General features: G+C 38.0%; 1 protein-coding gene across 1 annotated transcript in view; it reads right to left on the bottom strand.

The window, feature by feature from the left end:
* MET (MET proto-oncogene, receptor tyrosine kinase) overlaps positions 1-18,457 on the bottom strand; it is a 114,175-nt gene that overhangs the window by 33,935 nt on the left and 61,783 nt on the right. Inside the window, exons 4-10 of the mRNA XM_044246424.1 lie at positions 12,290-12,424; positions 11,362-11,535; positions 6,453-6,613; positions 4,584-4,686; positions 4,341-4,477; positions 3,249-3,410; positions 2,376-2,475 (exon numbers count right to left, since the gene is read on the bottom strand). Coding sequence (XP_044102359.1) covers positions 2,376-2,475; positions 3,249-3,410; positions 4,341-4,477; positions 4,584-4,686; positions 6,453-6,613; positions 11,362-11,535; positions 12,290-12,424 — 972 coding nt within the window. The remainder of the gene's footprint in view (positions 1-2,375; positions 2,476-3,248; positions 3,411-4,340; positions 4,478-4,583; positions 4,687-6,452; positions 6,614-11,361; positions 11,536-12,289; positions 12,425-18,457) is intronic.

Here is an 18,457-nt window from a genome sequence, read left to right as displayed (position 1 = left end):
TATTTGACAGACAGAGATCACAAGTAGGCACAGAGGCAGGCAGAGAGAGAGAGGAAGGGATGCAAGCTCCCTGCTGAGCAGAGAGCCCGATGCGGGGCTTGCTCCCAGGACCCTGGGATCATGACCTGAGCTGAAGGCAGAGGCTTTAACCCACTGAGCCACCCGGCCACCCCAAGAGTTTTTATTTGTTAAATAATAAATGGGTTTATGGTCATGGTCAGCTTCAAATTCTATAAGCACCAAGAAACACAGAGTTCTTTATAAGGAACAAATTGAATTGTTCATTCTCACCTAATTCTAATATATTCTTCTATTGTGATAATACATTTGTGGTGAAAACAAGAGAAGTTTACATTTCCAGATACGTAGAGGTAAGATTTTTATCTTCTATCACTGTTTGAATCTTCCTTGGGTTATGGAACTCTTATGTTTAACATCTAGGAGGTTTTTAAAGAAATGTTTGATTACAAATGAATGAATAAAGCCAAAAGGTGTCTACATGTCATAATGGTTATGAGGGAGAAGGAAATTTAGCTATAATTTTAATAACTTGGGCTCAGCATGATTAGGTAAATAATAATTTCTCAGATTTCTAGAGAGTCACACGCCAACACCCAAAAAGGGTACCCTTATTTTGTTAATGAAAAATTGTTCTGTTTAGTTGTGGAGAAGTGATACTCTTTAAACTAATAGCAGTGGTGTTCTAACTTTATTTGTGGCCATGTGTGGGGATTGGTTTTAAAGCTCTCTACTTCATCCGGTAACTCCCTGGAGTACAACCTCGCAGGAATATGATAAAAATCTAATAATACTCTTTAGAGGTGATGCAATGTGGCTGATAGAGAAGGTCAGGAAAAATCTCATTGGAGATGACCTTATTGTTTGGTGATTTGGCTTGACATTTTTAGCCCCAAATTGGTTTTTGTAATTAAAGAACACTGTGGCCTTAGTCTTCAAGAAATATTGGATGGAGAATCTAAAAGAAAGTGCTGTAATTCAATCTATCACCTGCCCAATTGAGACCCTGCTTGAGAGGGGGCACTTAGAACTTTCATTTTTAGTTGAGTGCAAAGTCCAACTAGATTATGGTATTTTATATTAGAGAAAAACATCAACAAAAATATGAAATCCTTGTAAATAACTCCAACCTTCCTAAAGTCTAAACTAAAACTACCATTTCAATGTAATCTATATAAATTGTTAGGCCACAAGATAGGTCAATCACTTTAAGGAGGCATTCGTTTAATTTTAATCAACTTTGCAAATAAAAGAAGGGAAGGTAGAGAAATACCAAACAACATACACTCTAGGACATCAGTCTTCTAATGGTCTTTCTCATTATTTGATAACATGCTAACAAAGGGACAAGAAGAACAATAACAACACTGGGATGTAAGAGCACATGTGTGCTGCCATTTAGAAAAACAAGGATGCTGCAACAAGATTAAAGCAAAAGAGCAATGTTCTTTGGTACAATAAAAAAAGGGAGAGAAGAATTCTATGGACTGAATGTTTGTGCCCCTCCCAAAGTCACATGTTGTAACCCTAATCCTCAGCACGATGGTATTTGGAGATGGGGCCTCAGGAAGGTAATTAGGTTATAAGAATTGAGTGCTTATGGAGTTAGTGCCCTTATAAGAAGAGATTCAAGGGGCACCTAGGTGGCTCAGTGAGTTAAGCATCTGACTTTGGCTCAGGTCATGATCTCAGGGTCCTGGAACTGAGCCTCTCTTGGGCTCTCCACTTAGCAGGGATTGCTTTCCCTCTCTGCCCCTCTTTCTCCCCACCCCCCTGGTTATGTGTAGGCGTGCTCTCTTGCTTTCTCTCCTCTCTCTCTCAAATATTAACAAAAAAAATAGAAGAGACCCAAGAGAGTTTGCTTCTCTTTCTCTTTCTGCCATGTGAGGATATAATCCGAAGGTGGTCTTCTGCAAATCAGAGACCATGCCCTCACCAGACACCTGGATCTGCTGGTACCTTGATCTTACACTTCCCAACTTCCAGAACTGCGAGAAATCAATGTTTGTTGTTTAAGCCACCCAGTCTACAGTATTTCTGTTATAGCATCCTGAACTAAAACAAGGAATGACGAAGTTTCTATCTGTATCAACTATCTTTAAAAACACTGTCTCAAGTTGGTAATCATCATTTGTGTCTAGCATTGTATGAGAGTGTGTATGTGTGTGTGTGCATTTTATGTTTGCCTGAGGCAAGATAATTTTAGTTGTTTTATAAAATATACTGTTGGATCTGTGTTGCAAGGAAGGTAACTAGCAAAATTAAAAGCAAAACCCGAATGTCCTATATACCCAGAAAGCTAGTGGTAAAAGCAGGGATGCAGAGTTTCAAGCACAACCATCTCTCAAAGCACTTACCACTGTAAAGTTCCTTCTTGCTTCATGTACATTTATTCCCATCCTCAGGACACTAACTGAATGCAAGTTTTTTCCAATAGCTGTTATTGTGCTCCCACCACTGGCAAAATAAAATAGAAAAACAGTAATATTGAGAATTCCTTTCTCTACCAAGTATTTTAAGAAAGAAGTTAAATTATATCCCATGTAGTGACTGAAATTTACAGTCACAACCAAAGTCACATGGAAGTTCTGTGGTAATTATTTTTTTGGAAACAAAGTTATTGAACTTGAAAATATATTTTAAAATCTCTATTTTATAAGTTGAAGAAATGTGTTTTTCTTTTACTCAGAAAATATACAAAAGAAATATTTTTTCTCTTTTAAAAATAAATCCAAATGAAATGAACTTAATTATTATTAGACAGAATTGATGGAAACAAGGCAGACTGAACTGGGCCCAAAGAAATACTTATTCAAAGGGAGTCTGGTATAGGGGAAAGTTGCGTCCAAAGTAGGCAGAGCAAAAATACACTGAAGAGTAGAGGGAAAAAGGTAACTCCTCTTTTGGGCACTAAAGTTAGTACAGACTTGATATGTACATAATGTAATTGCATAAATACTAAGGTGTCACATTAAACTGTTGCACTGAAATCCATTTAACATGTAATAGAGTAGGATAAAAAGTTTCTTGGCATGAACCTAGCAATGATAAAATCAAATTGTACTCAGAACCTGAATGTAGTTTTCACTCCTGAATTAGAAAGGTGGCCTTTAAAAGAAATGCAACAGCATCAAAGCTAGAGATAAAACTGCAATTCCTCTTGACTATTTGACAGACAAATCATTCTTATGTTCATTATTTTCTTATACTCATCAGAAGCTTTTACTTACCTAATAAAAGATTTGGTTGGATGAATTGCATGGACAATGGGGTCTTCCTGGTAACTGAAGCTGTTCATCTCTCGGTTGGCTAAGTCAATTTTCAATTTAATAGGAAACTCAGTTGGAGTGGTTTGAGCTGGGGTATAACATTCGAGAATACTATCTGACACACTGAACAAAAAAATTAAGAAAATTGACCTTAGCTATTAGATGCACATATTTTAGAATTATATGCATAAATCAAAAGTGTATCACTCAATGGCTCCTAAATGAAAATTTCCAGATGTGTTAAGAAAAAAGTTCTTTTTTTATTTTTAAAGATTTTATTTATTTATTTGACAGAGAGAGATCACAAGTAGGCAGAGCAGCAGGCAGAGAGAGAGGGGGAAGCAGACTCCCTTTGAGCAGAGAGCCTGATGCAATGCGGGGCTGGATCCCAGCACCCTGAGATCATGACCTAAGTGGAATCATGACCTAAGCAGAATCATGACCTGAGCTGAAAGCAGAGGCTTAACCCACTGAGCCAAACAAAGGCCTCCCAAAAAGCTCTTTCTAATGTAGCCTATTTACATTTGACTGGATCCCAAACTGAACCTTGTTGTAGACAAACCATCTATGACTTCAAAACATTTGGGATTTTAAGCAATTTTTAAAGTATCTTTTTGATATTTGATTAAACTGAGTTCTTTCATCTCTAAGAATCAGAAACCTAACTTCCCTCTAGACCCAATCTCCCTCATGTTTCTCATGTCCCCAAAGTGATTTAGCCAAATTGTAAATCTTGATGGAAATGTTTAATTTACTGTCAATTATCAGAATCTCACAGCTCATAGCATAGCCAGAATACTAAGACGTAAAACTAGAGAAGGTAGATGGGAAGACAACCTTACAAAGTGGAATTAATCAACACAAGGGAAGGGTAGAAAGATCAGCAAAAAGGTAGATGGATATGGGAAGGAGGAAGTTTTGTCATTAGGGGAGTAAATAATATACATCTTGATTTTCCTCCTCACACACACAAAAAGAAAAATTTTTTCTTGATTTGTTAGGTGTAGATACTAATCCTATTTGATTGATGCAACAAAAAATAATTTACAACACCTTTTTAAAGTACATGTTTTTCCACCAATTGAAATGTGTCTAGAATTCCCACTGTTCAGGTACTTTCCATTTAAAGTTAGCAAGGTGCCACCAGTCTTAGGTCCGTAACTTGGAGAAATACTTGTTATTATAGGATCCTGAAAAGGAAATAAAAACAAAACAAAGTAACTTGTTAATTTTATGACTCTAAATAGATTAAGTAACAAATATCCTATGTTCTCAAGAATTAGTGCTTCGACTTACCACATAGGAAAATTTACTGTATTGTGCTGTCCCTCGACCATTTGCAATAATTATAGATATATTGAAGTGCTCATTCACTGCAGGACCAACTGTGCATTTCAGCCTGAAAAAAACCCCAAAGTTTAATATGTTGCAAATCCAAAGGCATTTTCTGGTTTGGCTGTTTTATGTGAAGGAACATTAACTATAAATTGTGAGCTGGCTAATCTGAATAGCAAGCAGAGTTTTGTGGTAAGCATTAGGGCTAAATATCATATATTTCCATTTCTGTACTATTACAATTCACATAGACAACACAGGAACTGTTAAACCTCATCAATACAGATTTCGCCAATAGAAAAATTCATAATAATCTAAGTTGAAACCTCTAAAATTACAGGCATAATGTTTGGGATACATAAAGAAATATTTCAATACCATATGAAACAATGGGCTAATTACAAATAAACCAAATCTCTTCATTAAAGTATGTCAACAGGTACATTTCTGTGGTTACACGTCATCTTAAAAATAGTGAAGTTGTAACAGACTTTCCACAGGATTATTTTTGAATTAATATTCTTACAGTCCTAAGAGTACATAAATGTGATTTGTTTTATTAAGCAAATTTTTAAAGAAGAGAATGAATTATGTCTTACTTTTACAGGTTCTAACACAGGAATAAGGACAAGGAATAAGGACTCACAAGGAAGATTTCTAGAAAGAATTTGTTTACCCTTTAGCCTAAACAAGTACAACATTAATTGATGTTTTGGTCTCGGTAAATGAGTACATTTAGACCTCTGTGTGATCCTGGAAGGAATTCTACAAGGCATAAAATAAACACTTGATAGAAGAGGTTCAACCATAAAGCTTGAAATGTTTGGCTGTTATTACTACTACCTGATAACTAAAAATTTCCAGATCCTCCGTTCAGTATGGGATTTACATTTGATAGAAGGCGAATGGAGAAAATGGTAGAACAAGCACACCTCTTGAGTCAGGAGAGCTGAGTCTGAAGGCCTGTTAAGTTCTCACTCTCTGGATTGCCTCTGCTAAACAACACTCCACCTCTTTTCTTTTCTTTTTAAAGATTTATTGATTTATTTGTCAGAGTGAGAGAGCACAAGCAGGGGGAGTGGCAAGCAGAGGGAGAAGTAGGCTCTCTCCTTAGCAAGGTCCCTGTTGTAGGGCTCATTCCCAGGACTCTGGGATCATGACCTGAGCCAAAGGCAGATAGATGCTCAACTGGCTGAACCACCCAGGCGCCCCTGCATTCCACCTTTCTGAACTTCAGACAATACCTTTGTAAAATCTGTATGGTATTGCTATCTTCTGGGACGAATGGCTAAATGAGATACTCTCCTTACATTACAATACCAATAAATATCAGCTGAATATAAATTTAGGTGCATCAAAAAAAGAAAGAAAGAAGTCTCAAAAATGTGACTGAGCTGCTTTACTACATTTCTGAGGTTTAGAAAGTAAATTTAGAAGAGAGGGTCTTTATTGAGCTCTTTTGCTGATTTTTATAGAAAAAGCCATTGGAGAGTCTATATTTGAAGACTTTAAAGATGGAGCAACTGCGCCCAGTACTGTTCTTTCAAATCTACCCAAACTATTTCTAAAGAAATGTTACAAAAATGGCTGAAAAATTCCCTGATGCTGCACCCTTCTTCTTTTTACCTAGATAATGTCACCTTTCTCCTTTTTAAATCCTGGTAAGTAAACAGGATTAAGAACAAAAACAGTTCTGCAAGCGAAGTTAGAGGGCCAAGGCTCTTTCTGATTCAAGATGTGGACTTTTGGGACAGTCTTTACAAGCATTCATTCTAAAATACAACCTGTTTTTTCCAACCACACCCCAGAAAAACATTTTTAGATCCTTACATATTTGTTGTGCTCTCACTTAAGGTCAAGGTGCAGCTCTCATTTCCAAGCAGAACTTTGGTTTTCTTTAAATCAAATTTATTATTTCTCCTGAATCCGAAGTCCCAGCCACATATGGTCAGCATCGTCCCTCCTTCCAAGGGTGCGCTAGTTGGGAAAACCTACAAGGACAACCGAGAACTTTAAAAAAAACTCAAGACATTATTTTTTGTTTGTGTGCAAAACAAACACAACATGTATTCTCACTGAAATTTTTCTATTCTGCCACTTTTTTTTTTAAGATTTTATCTATTTATTTGTCAGAGAGAGAGCAGAAGCACAGAGAGCAGCAGGCAGAACAGGCAGAAGGAGAAGCAGGCTCCCCACCAAGCAAGGAGCCAGATGTGGGACTTGATCCCAGAACCCTGGGATCATGACCTGAGCTGAAGGTAAATGCTTAACCAACCGAGCCACCCCGGCGTCCTTCTGCCACTGTCTTAAAAAGTGGCATTTCCACTGCAGGAAAAATGGTCACAAATTTCACAGATGCTGGAACAAATATTAAAACTATCTAAGATGTGCTGATGAAATAAGTTGTTTTCAGGAGATTCACAGATGGGAGAGAGAGCAGATTCAACCAGGGTGGAAATGAAGGGCCTTCTTGGGCCACTCTGAAATGAATTCAGCTGGTAATCTAGGGTGGAGTAGACAGTTTGAGCCCAGACTCGTACATTCTTGTAACTCTCATTATAACTCTTTCATGGGCCTCCAGTTCAAACTCTGATCAAAAATCTTTCAAGGGCCCTAGAAGTCAAGCACCAATATATGTCTCTTTCTGTGCATAAGCTGGGTGTTTGCTACAATCTTATGCTACGGTATTCCCCAACGAGAGAAGTAAAAATACCTCTTGGTATCCAGTGTTTTCACAGTTGCTTCAACAGCTATCACAATACCGGACACATAGATGGTATTCAATATATATCTACCATTCCCTCATTCATTATAAATCATCTACTACATGCCAAGCACTAACAAATGAATAAATGAATCTATTTCTTTGTACTTGTTAATTCATATTTATTACCGATCTGGGATTTCCTTTCTTTCTTTTAAATGTGGTCACCGTTTGATATATACCAGCTGGTTAGCTGACACACCCAGCTTTCAAAAAATTACATAATTTTAAATAAATACATATAATATATAATTTCTATTAGAAATAGATAATTAAAAAAACTAGAAAGAGCCCCAAATGTGATTTTTATTGTAGCAATGTTTCTAATTATCTCTCTTGGCACTATTTTACATCTCATTTCTAGGGCTAATTCTTTTCTGCCCCATGTTCAATGTTAAATAAATAGGTTCATTTTTCTATTGCAGGCTTACTTTTGGTGTGTTGAAAGTAAAATGTGAGCTCATTAATAAAATTTTAGCAACTGTGACATAAGATAGCAGTAGGTTCTTATGAAGTCTATAAGACAACTCTCCTTAGGCTAAAACTATTAAAACAAAACAAATTTCCAAGTTAAAAATAAGCTTCTCTTCAGCAGCTTTGTCACAATTGAGAAAGGAAATGCTCTTGGGGGGGAGGGGCATATTGTAAATTGTGCTGTAAAGTACAATGGTGGGAAAACATAGCATCACCATAGAGGCAACTCAAAAACCAGTAAAGGTGTTTGCTAAAGCCCAGTTAGTAAAAGTCCAAAAGTGATTCTTTTACAATTTAAAAGGGCTTTTAGCAAAATTCAAATTTGTAAACGTTTTCACTCATCCCAAGTAAACAATTGCAAATCAAAGTTTTAACTTACCCTTGCTACTAAATCCCTTTAAAGTCTTAGTTTAATGCTTTTATGATAGCTATTTTATGCATAAAATCCATTACACACTTGTGCTGTCCATGAAAACTTACCTTGTCCATGTCTAGGCAAAGGAGAACTGGTCGAGAAAAAAATGCCTGTTTATTACTATGTTAGAAATCCAGTAGGAGAGAGAGAGGCATCTAACCCTCCCGACTCTCTTCAGCCTGAGGCAGCCACACAGCTGACTTTCCCTCCTTTCAGGAGAAGATTCCCCATCCCCTAAGGCTGATGTTGGCCTGATTCTGCCGCTTAGATCCCCCCTTTCTATGTAAAAATTGAAGTCTGTCACTCTACAGACATCATCACTTTCTACAGAAGGCAAATGGATTGGGTGATTATTTGAAATGGAGATTATAAAACCTTTGCTAGTCGGTTGGTCAGGATTCAAAAGTGCAGCTCAACTTAGCTTTCCTCCCTGGGCTGAGATATTAGAGGAGGGCATTGGAACATTTCCCCCTTAGCTTATGGGGTAATGTTCACTCTTCCAGGGGAAAAGGAAGGAAGCGGTTTTGGACAACACACCCTCGGATAAACCAACAATGAGCTGGCAAACTCTGAGTTATCCTGAGGGGAGGGAAACTTTGTGGGAAGGAAATGAGTGTCCGGTATAAAGCCACAGAAGCCAGGTCTCCCACCTGTCTGGATAGGGGAGAAACAGCCACCAAAGCAACTAGCACCCTTTCACAGGTGAAAATGATTTAAATGATCACATTTTCAAAACCCACCAAGATAATACATGAGAACGCTAAAACAACAATAAACCCTCCCTGGAAAATTAGAATTTGCCTCTTAAGTAGTTAAAAAAGTTGTAAATATATTGGTGGTTGGCTGAATAACACCCCTACCCCCACTCCGCCCCATAAGATATCACTGTTGCTTCTTATCTGAGTCTTCCAATCAATTAATAAATCATTTTATTGTCTCACTGGGACTGAATTCAATCCTACAAGATACGACAATTTTATCTTAATAAATTCAGAACACATTGGAAAGTGCTCTTCCTTTTCTGAAGCATTTCTCATTGCTCTTTAAGTATGAGATCAGATAACATGTTTGAAACAAAATAATGGGCTTGCAATCCTGAAATCTCTCTTACGTGGAATTGCAAAGAATTTCAGCCACTGAACATCATGTACCTTGCAAAGTAGGTTAATTCACATTTACTGGAAAGTGAAACTGTACACTAGTTGGGTTTTGTGCCTATAGTGTTTAAGACAGATAAGAAATAGATGAATAATCTGTCTTATTTTTTTGCAGTAAGAATGCTAAATGTTACGGTCTAGTGCAGCATGAAATCTTCCTAACAACTATGAACCGAAAGGGATTTATGGACTCAGCTGCACTACTTTCCTCCTAACTGTACAGCCCAAGCCTCACTGACTTGTGCACAATGCAATGCAACCTTTTAAAATCACCAACTACAGAAAGTTAGGAAAGGTGAGAACAGAGGGAGATTTAATACTGTGAGAGATTCTCCGGTTCCAGAAAATTCTAAAATATTTGGTTGTCTTTAAAAAACCATTTTAATATGGCTTTCATAAATAACAGAAGGAAGTATATTGGTCAAATTAAATGTTCCATTTGCACAGGCTCTAAACCTTCCCTGTATTTAAAACACAAGTTTAGCTATTTTTGAAATAAAATTGTTGTGATTCAATTGAATGTATAACACCCCCCCCCACACACACACATACACACATGTACTCTCCCCATATCTCTTTCACGGAATTTCTGAGTTCAGATTTCTAGTGTCTCAAATTGCCAAGGCTGTGTTTAAAAAAGTATAAAATTGCACATGGTTTTAAAAATATACTAAACCAAAAAAAGTGTGCATACTACCACAGTATAGATTTAAGTTTTCTTACTATATTCCAATCAAGCTAAATCTTAACCACTGTGTTTCACCTAACAGAAAATGATTTAAAATCCAGTCACCCTGCACAAATCTTGCCCCAAACCGTAACTAAATGAAAACAGCCATGCACTTGGGGGGCGATTCTTGTTCTGACTTGCACACTTTGTTTACTTGGGCTTGAACCAGGCGACCAAGACCTTTAATTTGAGTCTTTCACAAGAATCATTTACTAAAGTCCAACAGTTCTATACGTGAGCAGGGAAGGTACATACTGGGTCCTCACAGGGAATTATTTTCAAGCAAAAATGCATTTGGATCGAGACATTTAAAAAATTGCCATGGAGATTTTCATAGTACCGGCTATCTGCTTAAATGAATAAGGCAGCAGAGAGTTGGAATAAGCGCGGCCACAATGCCATGACTGGGCTCACTGCTAGAAGCTGAGTTCTCCAATAGGAGGAGGCACTTTTTTCTTGTTCAGACCACACTTCCTTAATGTCTAGAAGAGTACAGCTGTACGGTATGCAGTTAATAAATATTTTTGGAATGAATTAAAGAATGAAGTGGCTCACAGAGTATAGATGTTAGCATTAGTTATCAGTTGCACCTATACTGTTCTTCCAGGAACTCTGAGAGAAGGCACATAGCCACCCATGGGTTCACTGTCCACCTGCCTCCTACACTGGCCTGTGAAGTAACCTCTAGCCTTACGTGTGATGAGACAAGGTCACCATCCATACATCAGAGAGGAAGAAATCTTCTGCCCTTGCTGCCACAGCATGGCATCCCTAGCTTGCATGGTTCAGCTTAAGAGTCTGGGTTGTGCCATGAGCAGATATCTATGTGTGGTTGAGGCTCATGTTTGGGCACCTGGTAGATTAAGTGGGTGGTGAGCAATCACTGAGTCAGATTTGGTCAGGAGGGAAAATGTCCCAGGGTGAGGAAATGGGAAGCAAAGTTGCTCAACAGCCACCACTCTTTTATTCACAAAGCACTAAGGGAGAGCAACTGGCTCAAGGAGAGAACTACTTAGTGAGCATAAAGCAAGTATTTCAGGTACAGGACTCAGGTATGTCACCCGGAAGGAAAACCTTGGAGAAGGATGGTGCTTTTGCTGATGTCTCACAGCTAAATGAAGAAACTGAATTTAGAATTTTTTTCGGTAATGGGATTTATGTTTACCAAAAAACATACATGACGGCTGACAGATTCCTACCTCATAGATTGTAGGCAGACAGATCTCCTGAGTCCATGTTCCAGTGGGGCATTCCTCCAACTGCACACATTTATCATGGCACCAGCCGCACTGCACAAAGGGAGGCGCGGAGAGACACTGACTGCAGGACTGGAAATGTTCACAGCCTAAGCCATTCAGTGGGATCTTGGTGATCTGTGAAGAAAAGTGATGGAAAGAGCTTCCAGAGGGTTTTTTTGTTTGTTCAATGAAAACTAAATACACCAAAGATACATGTAAATATAATTGTATGGAGTCTACTAGGGATAGTACCTGTGTGTGAAAATCTTGTAATAATCATTAAGTGCTTTAAACAAAAACCCAAATTCCTTCCTTCCCTCTGTTGTTAGGGCATATGTGATAATCACCACCATTACTGTCCAGGGAACACAAGGACTGTCATGCATTGTTAGAGGTTTTATTTAGTAGGGGCATTTTGCTCTGTCTGAGACAACTTTAAAATACCAAGAGAGTATAATTTAAGCGGCTGGAAAACACACCTGAACCCCTGGGAAATTCTAAGTACGTTTACATATCATTTGGCATCAAGATGCACCTCCTTCTCTCAGAGAAGAGGGATTACCGGTTGGTGTCAGATTCCAATGTACATTTCAGGACTTATCTACTTGCACTAGAGTTCTGCCCTTAGGACCGTAATTCTCATTCTGTGTGTTTTTCTCATTGAGAAATACAGGACAAAAGGAGAAATACACATTATGAAGAGCACCTCCCTTTGGTCCGATCTTTCTGAATAAAGACTTAACTTCGTTTCAGAACATCTCTGGAATAATAATAATAATCAGAGGGAGAAGAGGTGAATCCAAGACCAAGAGAGAAGTGAAAAAGGACCATATAAAGCACATTGTACATATCCACTCAGGAAAAACCTTCCTGTGGAAATAGGGCTTACCTTCTTCCCAGTGACAACCAGAGTGTAGCCATTTTGGTTTAATGGGTGCTCCACAATGGCTTCAGGAGACACAGGGTGGGAATCTAGGCGAAAATTCACATGAGGGGTTGATGATCCTGATCGAGAAACCACAACCTGAGAGACAAAACATAAATGACTTCAGTCCAACAAGCTCAGTTTAAACATAATGGAAAATGTGGATGATAATGCTAATAACAGATTAGAAGAGCTCATGGGTATTTGAACTAAAGGCCCAGTAGTTGATCTCATTGTAAATCAATACGACATCTCCTAATCTCCTGTCTTGAAGACAGTTCATCTGAACCCCAAGGCAGACTTTTGTATATGATCTTTTAATTGTGTATAGGGAAGGAGATCTTTCAGTCAATCAGCCAGCACATACAGATAAATCCTCACAATTTCATTGGGAACTGGAGGAACCAAAGCTCTCCCCAGAACAGAAGACTTCACTTATGTTACAAGGATTTCAAATAACTTTTTAAAAATTTATTCTCCTTCCCTGCCCCAATGGGCAGCTTTCCTTGATGTAATGGAACAGAGAGTGGATGGGGAGTCTGGAGGATCTGGATTTAGTTCCAGCTTTGCTACTCTTAAGCCATATTTATGGATCTTCTGAGGTCAAAATAGGCCTTCAGGTACTTTAAAATAATGTGCTGTTGTTTTTATAAACCATTGTCTAATCAGATGTTATTATGTTATTTCTTGGATTACGAAGTTCTGCTTCTTGACCTGGTTTTATAATAAGGTCTGATGGTTTTAACAATGCTTTGGAAAGAAGGTTTGATGACTTGTGTCATTCTTGCTTTCAGGTATTTCTAATTTGGGATGTTTCTCAGCTATATAATTTACATCTTCTCTAACTGCTAGAACCCAGTAATAATGATGTCCAGGGATAAAATCAGAATGACTAGGGTGCCTGGGTGGCTCAGTTGGTTAAGGTCTATCTTTGGCTCAGGTCATGATCTCAGGGTCCAGGGATCAACCCCTGCTCTTCAAGGAGTTTTCTTCTCCCTCTCCCTCTGCCCATCCCCCCAAACCCCTACTCCCCCTCTCTCAAATAAATAAATCTTTTTAAAATTTTTTAAAAAGTCAGAATGACTATCAGAGATGAACACTAAGACATTCAGAGAGTTTAGGAGTGCTCAGAAAGCATTTTATTCTTAAATAGGCAATAGGTTTATATCTATATGAGGTACAGGAGGCTGAGTAAAGCCTTGGGCTTGAAACTGCCTTTGTCCAACATTCCAAATACACTTTTATGTTTCATTGAAAGTATACTTATTTGCGATGGGTATGAAATCATGGGACAAACATGGGAATCTGTGAGATGATGATTAAATAACCATTCCCTCCACCTCAGCCTTTTCATTTGTAAAATGGGAATAAAAATTACGGGTGTAATTAAATGCTTAATACTCTAACAAACTTACACACAACATATAAATGTTTTGGGGAACTAGTTGCAAATTTTTCTTCAGCACAAGGAGTCTAGACGCTTGAAACAATTTGGGAAGATTCCCAAAGTATCTAATTTGCTCCCAGACAGTGGGTTGTTGATAGAGAAATGAACCAAACTCACATACATCCATAAAAGCTAAACATCATGACATTTTGTTCTAACACTTGTTCTATCCCAAACACTCAGCACTTTCAAAACATCTCCATTAAGCAGGGTGGCTTATATTTGCACAGAAGTTAAATGATGCATCAAAGGTCATTTGGTCAGGATGAGAAAGGATGGAAACTGTTGTTATTCCTAAATGTAGGGCCAAATAGTTATCTCTGACTTTTGTAGCCAAAGCAAAAAGAAGTTCAATTACCAGTCCTACCTCCTTGCTGGGTGCAGGTTACAAGCAAGAGTATCAGGCTATCGGACTTTTAATACCTCTATTCCAAATTATCCAGATTTCAGTTATTCAGTTTTTTAGTTTTGACTCACTTCTCGTGCTCACCACTTGTTTTTCCTATCTGCCCACCCCCATTTTTTTTTTCATATTTCCCTGATTGTTGCCAATCACTTCCAACTACGAAGGTGAAAAAAAAAATCTGCTCCTCTCACACACAAATCAAAAACAAAATCAAACCCCAGCCTCTCTAATAACTGGACTCTATTCTATGCCTTATTCTGTAGTTTTCACTTACTGAAGATTATTCATCCCTCTGAACCTTCCTATGAACATTTGCATTTTGTCTTTCTCTTGTAGCTTCCATTCTATTCAGACCTGCTACTAACAATCAACTCCTAACACTCTCCTTTTTCTCCTTTTTGTTCTCTTTAATATCATTTCCCATATTTATAATAAGCAATCCCTTCCTAATTACTAGGTCATCTTCTTTGACTTTATCAGGTATCTGAAGCCCATTCAAATGTTCATTGCCCAGAAAGGATTAACCTTTGTCTTTCTTTTCATAAAGAATCTCTTTGAATCTCTGGAACTTGGGTAGATTGATTTAACGTATTCCCTGTTGAGACTTTTTGTCTGGAGAGCACCATACATGGGGCGACTGAGCCAGTCACTGTGCTAAGAGCTTTACATGGTTTTTTGTTTACTTCTCACAATAGTCCTACAACGTAGATACTATTAGTTTTTCCATAAAGAAAATATAACAGAAGATTTCAACTAGAAAGTATAAGAGTCAGGTTTACAAGGAGCTTTATCTAATGCCAGAATCCGATTTGCTTGACCTCTTCTTAAAAACACTCAACTGCTACGCTCTTGGAGCACCAGAGTAAATACCAATAAAAAGCTTCAACTCCGAGCTCTCAAGAGTCATTCGTGAGTCAAAGCATTAAAACAAATTTCACAATGTATTTGCCTTGCCAAATACTCCTTGTTTCAGTAATCTTGGCTGCAAGTGTGCCTAAGGAGAGAGACTCCACATCTAAATAGTTTTTGATGGCACAGAGGAAATGTTACTACTAGAGCCAGTGAGTTCTACTTTTGATCACAAGCTAGGACGAGTGTGGCTTCAAGCAGAAAACGGAATGAATCAGAGAAGACAGGAAGGCTGTAGGGAAAAGTGAAATACCTGGAGTTTTAAGCAGAGGCCATATCTCAGATGGAAATACCTTTGTGTGGATCATTAGCCCTTTCTCTGCAGGGACACCTACTGCTGTAAAATGCCAAGAATGCTTTTCTATCATTAAATCCTCCCTTTATCTTATTGCTAGAATTCCAAATAATGGAGTAACCACTTTAACCTCAAAATATCCCTGTAGCAAGTTTTCTTTCTTCTTTTTTTTTTTTTTTTGTAAAGAAATTTGAAGTTCCTTTTGGTTGTCATGGAGATACTTCTAAGGACAGAACTGAATCTAGCATTTAAATTTAATTCTTAGGATAATTAGTATGAATAGAAGACTGGCAATTATCTATGACTATGTTGAGAACTAATCTTTAATGCTTAGGTCTCAAACTGCTCCCCCTCCCCAAACCCTTTTTCTTTAATGCTCCTGAACATGTAAGACTAATATATTTGGGTGTGAGGGAGTTAGGGAGGAATCCAAAGGTACTTGATTGTTGTAGCTATGATCTCAAATTATCTGGGAGAGGACATGAGGAAGAAATACATGTACAAGTAAAATAAAACCTTTGTGGCTAGGCTCTAAAAATCCATAAACCTAAATAAATTAATTTTGTGTGATATATCTTCAAAACATTAAGGCCAGATTCTTAGCCCATACACAGAGATTTATTTTTCGAATTCTTATTTATTTTATAGATTTTATTATTTATTTGTCAGAGAGAGTGGGAGAGAGTGAGTGCATGTGCACAAGGAGGGGAAACAGCAGGCAGAGGGAGAAGTAGGTTCCTCACAAGCAAAAAAAGCCCAAGTCAGGACACAATCCCAGGACCCTGGAATCATGACCTGAGGTGAAGGCATACACTTAACTGACTGAGCCAGCCTGGCATCCCGAGATTTATTTTTGGTTAAATTGTTTTAAAATTTAATTTTCCTTAAGAATGATGAATACAGTTTAACATGAGATATTTGTATGTGGCTTTCTCTCTCTCTTTTTTTTGGGGGGGGGTTTGTTTTTTTTTAAGTGCTCCATGCTGGGTCAGAATTCATGACCCTGAGATCAAGACCCAAGCCAATCAAGGGTCAGACACTTAACCGACTGAGACATTTAGGTGTCCTACTCTCCATTTTTTAAAAATACACAATTCAGTGGTTTTTGGTATTGTCACTGATTTGTGCTACTATCTCCAAAATCATTTTGGAACACTGTCATTATCTCAAACAGAAACTCAGCACCTTATAGCCACCACCTTCTTCATCTGCTCATGCCCTCCAGTCCCTTGCAACCACTAATCTACATTCTATCTCTACGGATTTTCCTATTCCAGACATTTTACACGAATGGAATCCTACAATATCTTGTCTTTTGTGACTGGCTTCTTTCACTTAGCATAATGTTTTCAAGGTTCATCATGTTGGAACATGTGTCAGTACTTCACTACTTTTTACTGCTGAATAATATTCTATTATATGGACATAACATATTTTATTTATCCATTCATTACCTGACAGACATTTGGGTTATTTCCACTGTTGTGAATACTGCTACATTGAACATTCACATGCAACTTTTTATGAGAACATATATATTTTCATTTCTCGGGTATACACCTAGGAGTAGAATTATTGGATTTTGTGTAACTCTATACCTAATCTTTTGAGGAACTGCCATGCCATTTTCCATAGGTGTGTATAATCCTACATTCCCACCAACAATGTGTGAGGGTTTTAATTTCTCCACAACTTCACTGACATTTGTTATTTTCCGTTTTCTTGATTATAACCAACCCACTGAGTGTGAAGTGATACTTTATTGTGATTTTGGTTTGTATTTCTTCGCCAAATTTTTTTTTTTAAAAAGATTTTATTTATTTGAGAGAGAGAGAATGAGAGGGAGTGAGCATGAGAGGGGGGAGGAAGGTCAGAGGTAGAAGCAGACCCCCAGCTGAGCAGGGAGCCCAACGTGGGACTCAATTCTGGGACTCTAGGATCATGACCTGAGCTGAAGGCAGTTGCTCAACCAACTGAGCCACTCAGGTGCCTCTTGCCAATATTTTCTTAAATTAAGTAAAAGGCAAGCTAACTTCTGGAGGTTCACAGTCTTCCATCCATTCCTTCTGCCCAAGATTGAGTACCTGGGTATCACCTACTTAGCTTCCCAACCAGTGTTCTGAATATCCCCTCAGAGTCAGACTGGGTTTTTGTAAAACAAAGTCCTAAAGATGCTGGAGGTGGGGAAAGGATAAAAGATGGAAAAAAAGTGGACTAGAACAATCAGTCAGAGTCAGGGTAGGATCCCTGACCCTACTGCTTTTTTGAAATCTACTGTCTTAGGCAGCACACACACTAAAATAGAAGATCAAATAAGTTTTCCTTTTGTAAGAACAGGACTTATGCAGTTCTATTTCTAGGCAAACAGAACTGAGTAGAACCTTTGACTGCATCTAGACTGATTTCTAGTTCAAAAATTAAGAAAAATAGAGAATTTCTGTTAGGAAATTTGCAATAAAAGATGATGTAAATTACTGGAGTTTGAAACTCAGTGAGAACAAAATGTGAATTGAAAGAAATGTGATAGAAGGAGATGACACCATTAATAAACAGATGGGGTTATAACTGGGCGTGACCTTACGGATCTTGGGAGTGGGTCTGCTTTTCCTATAGTTCCCAATACAAGGTTGGGCACATAGTAAGTTCTAAAGGCGTATCTATTGCCTAAATACATGAATAGCTTGAAATGAGAAGCTCACTTAAGCCTTGATGAAGGGATAAGGTTTTTAAATGTTTCAGATATTTAGATAATCTGCAGGAGTTTGATTTACATTTTCAGGAAAGGGCTTCTAATGCCTCTTGCTTCTTGCCTACTGCAATATGATGAATGTTTGTGTCCACCTAAATTCATATGTTGAAATCTTTAACCCCAGTGTGATAGTTTTAGGAGGCAGGGCCTTTGGGAGGCAATTAGGTCATAAAGGTAAGAATTCTCATAAATGAAATTAGTGGCCTTATCAAAGGAACCCCAGAGAGCTCTCTTTCCCTCTTCCATGTGAGGACATAAGAACAGCCATCTATGAACCAGGAATTGGGTTCTCACCAGAAACCAGATCTGCTTCTATCTCAATCCCG

The sequence above is a fragment of the Neovison vison genome, chromosome 4 (genome assembly GCF_020171115.1).
Source record: "Neovison vison isolate M4711 chromosome 4, ASM_NN_V1, whole genome shotgun sequence".
In the NCBI taxonomy this organism is placed as follows: Eukaryota; Metazoa; Chordata; class Mammalia; order Carnivora; family Mustelidae; genus Neogale; species Neogale vison.
Note: the sequence above shows the minus strand (reverse complement) of the source record. Positions and strands in the feature narration are given on the sequence as shown.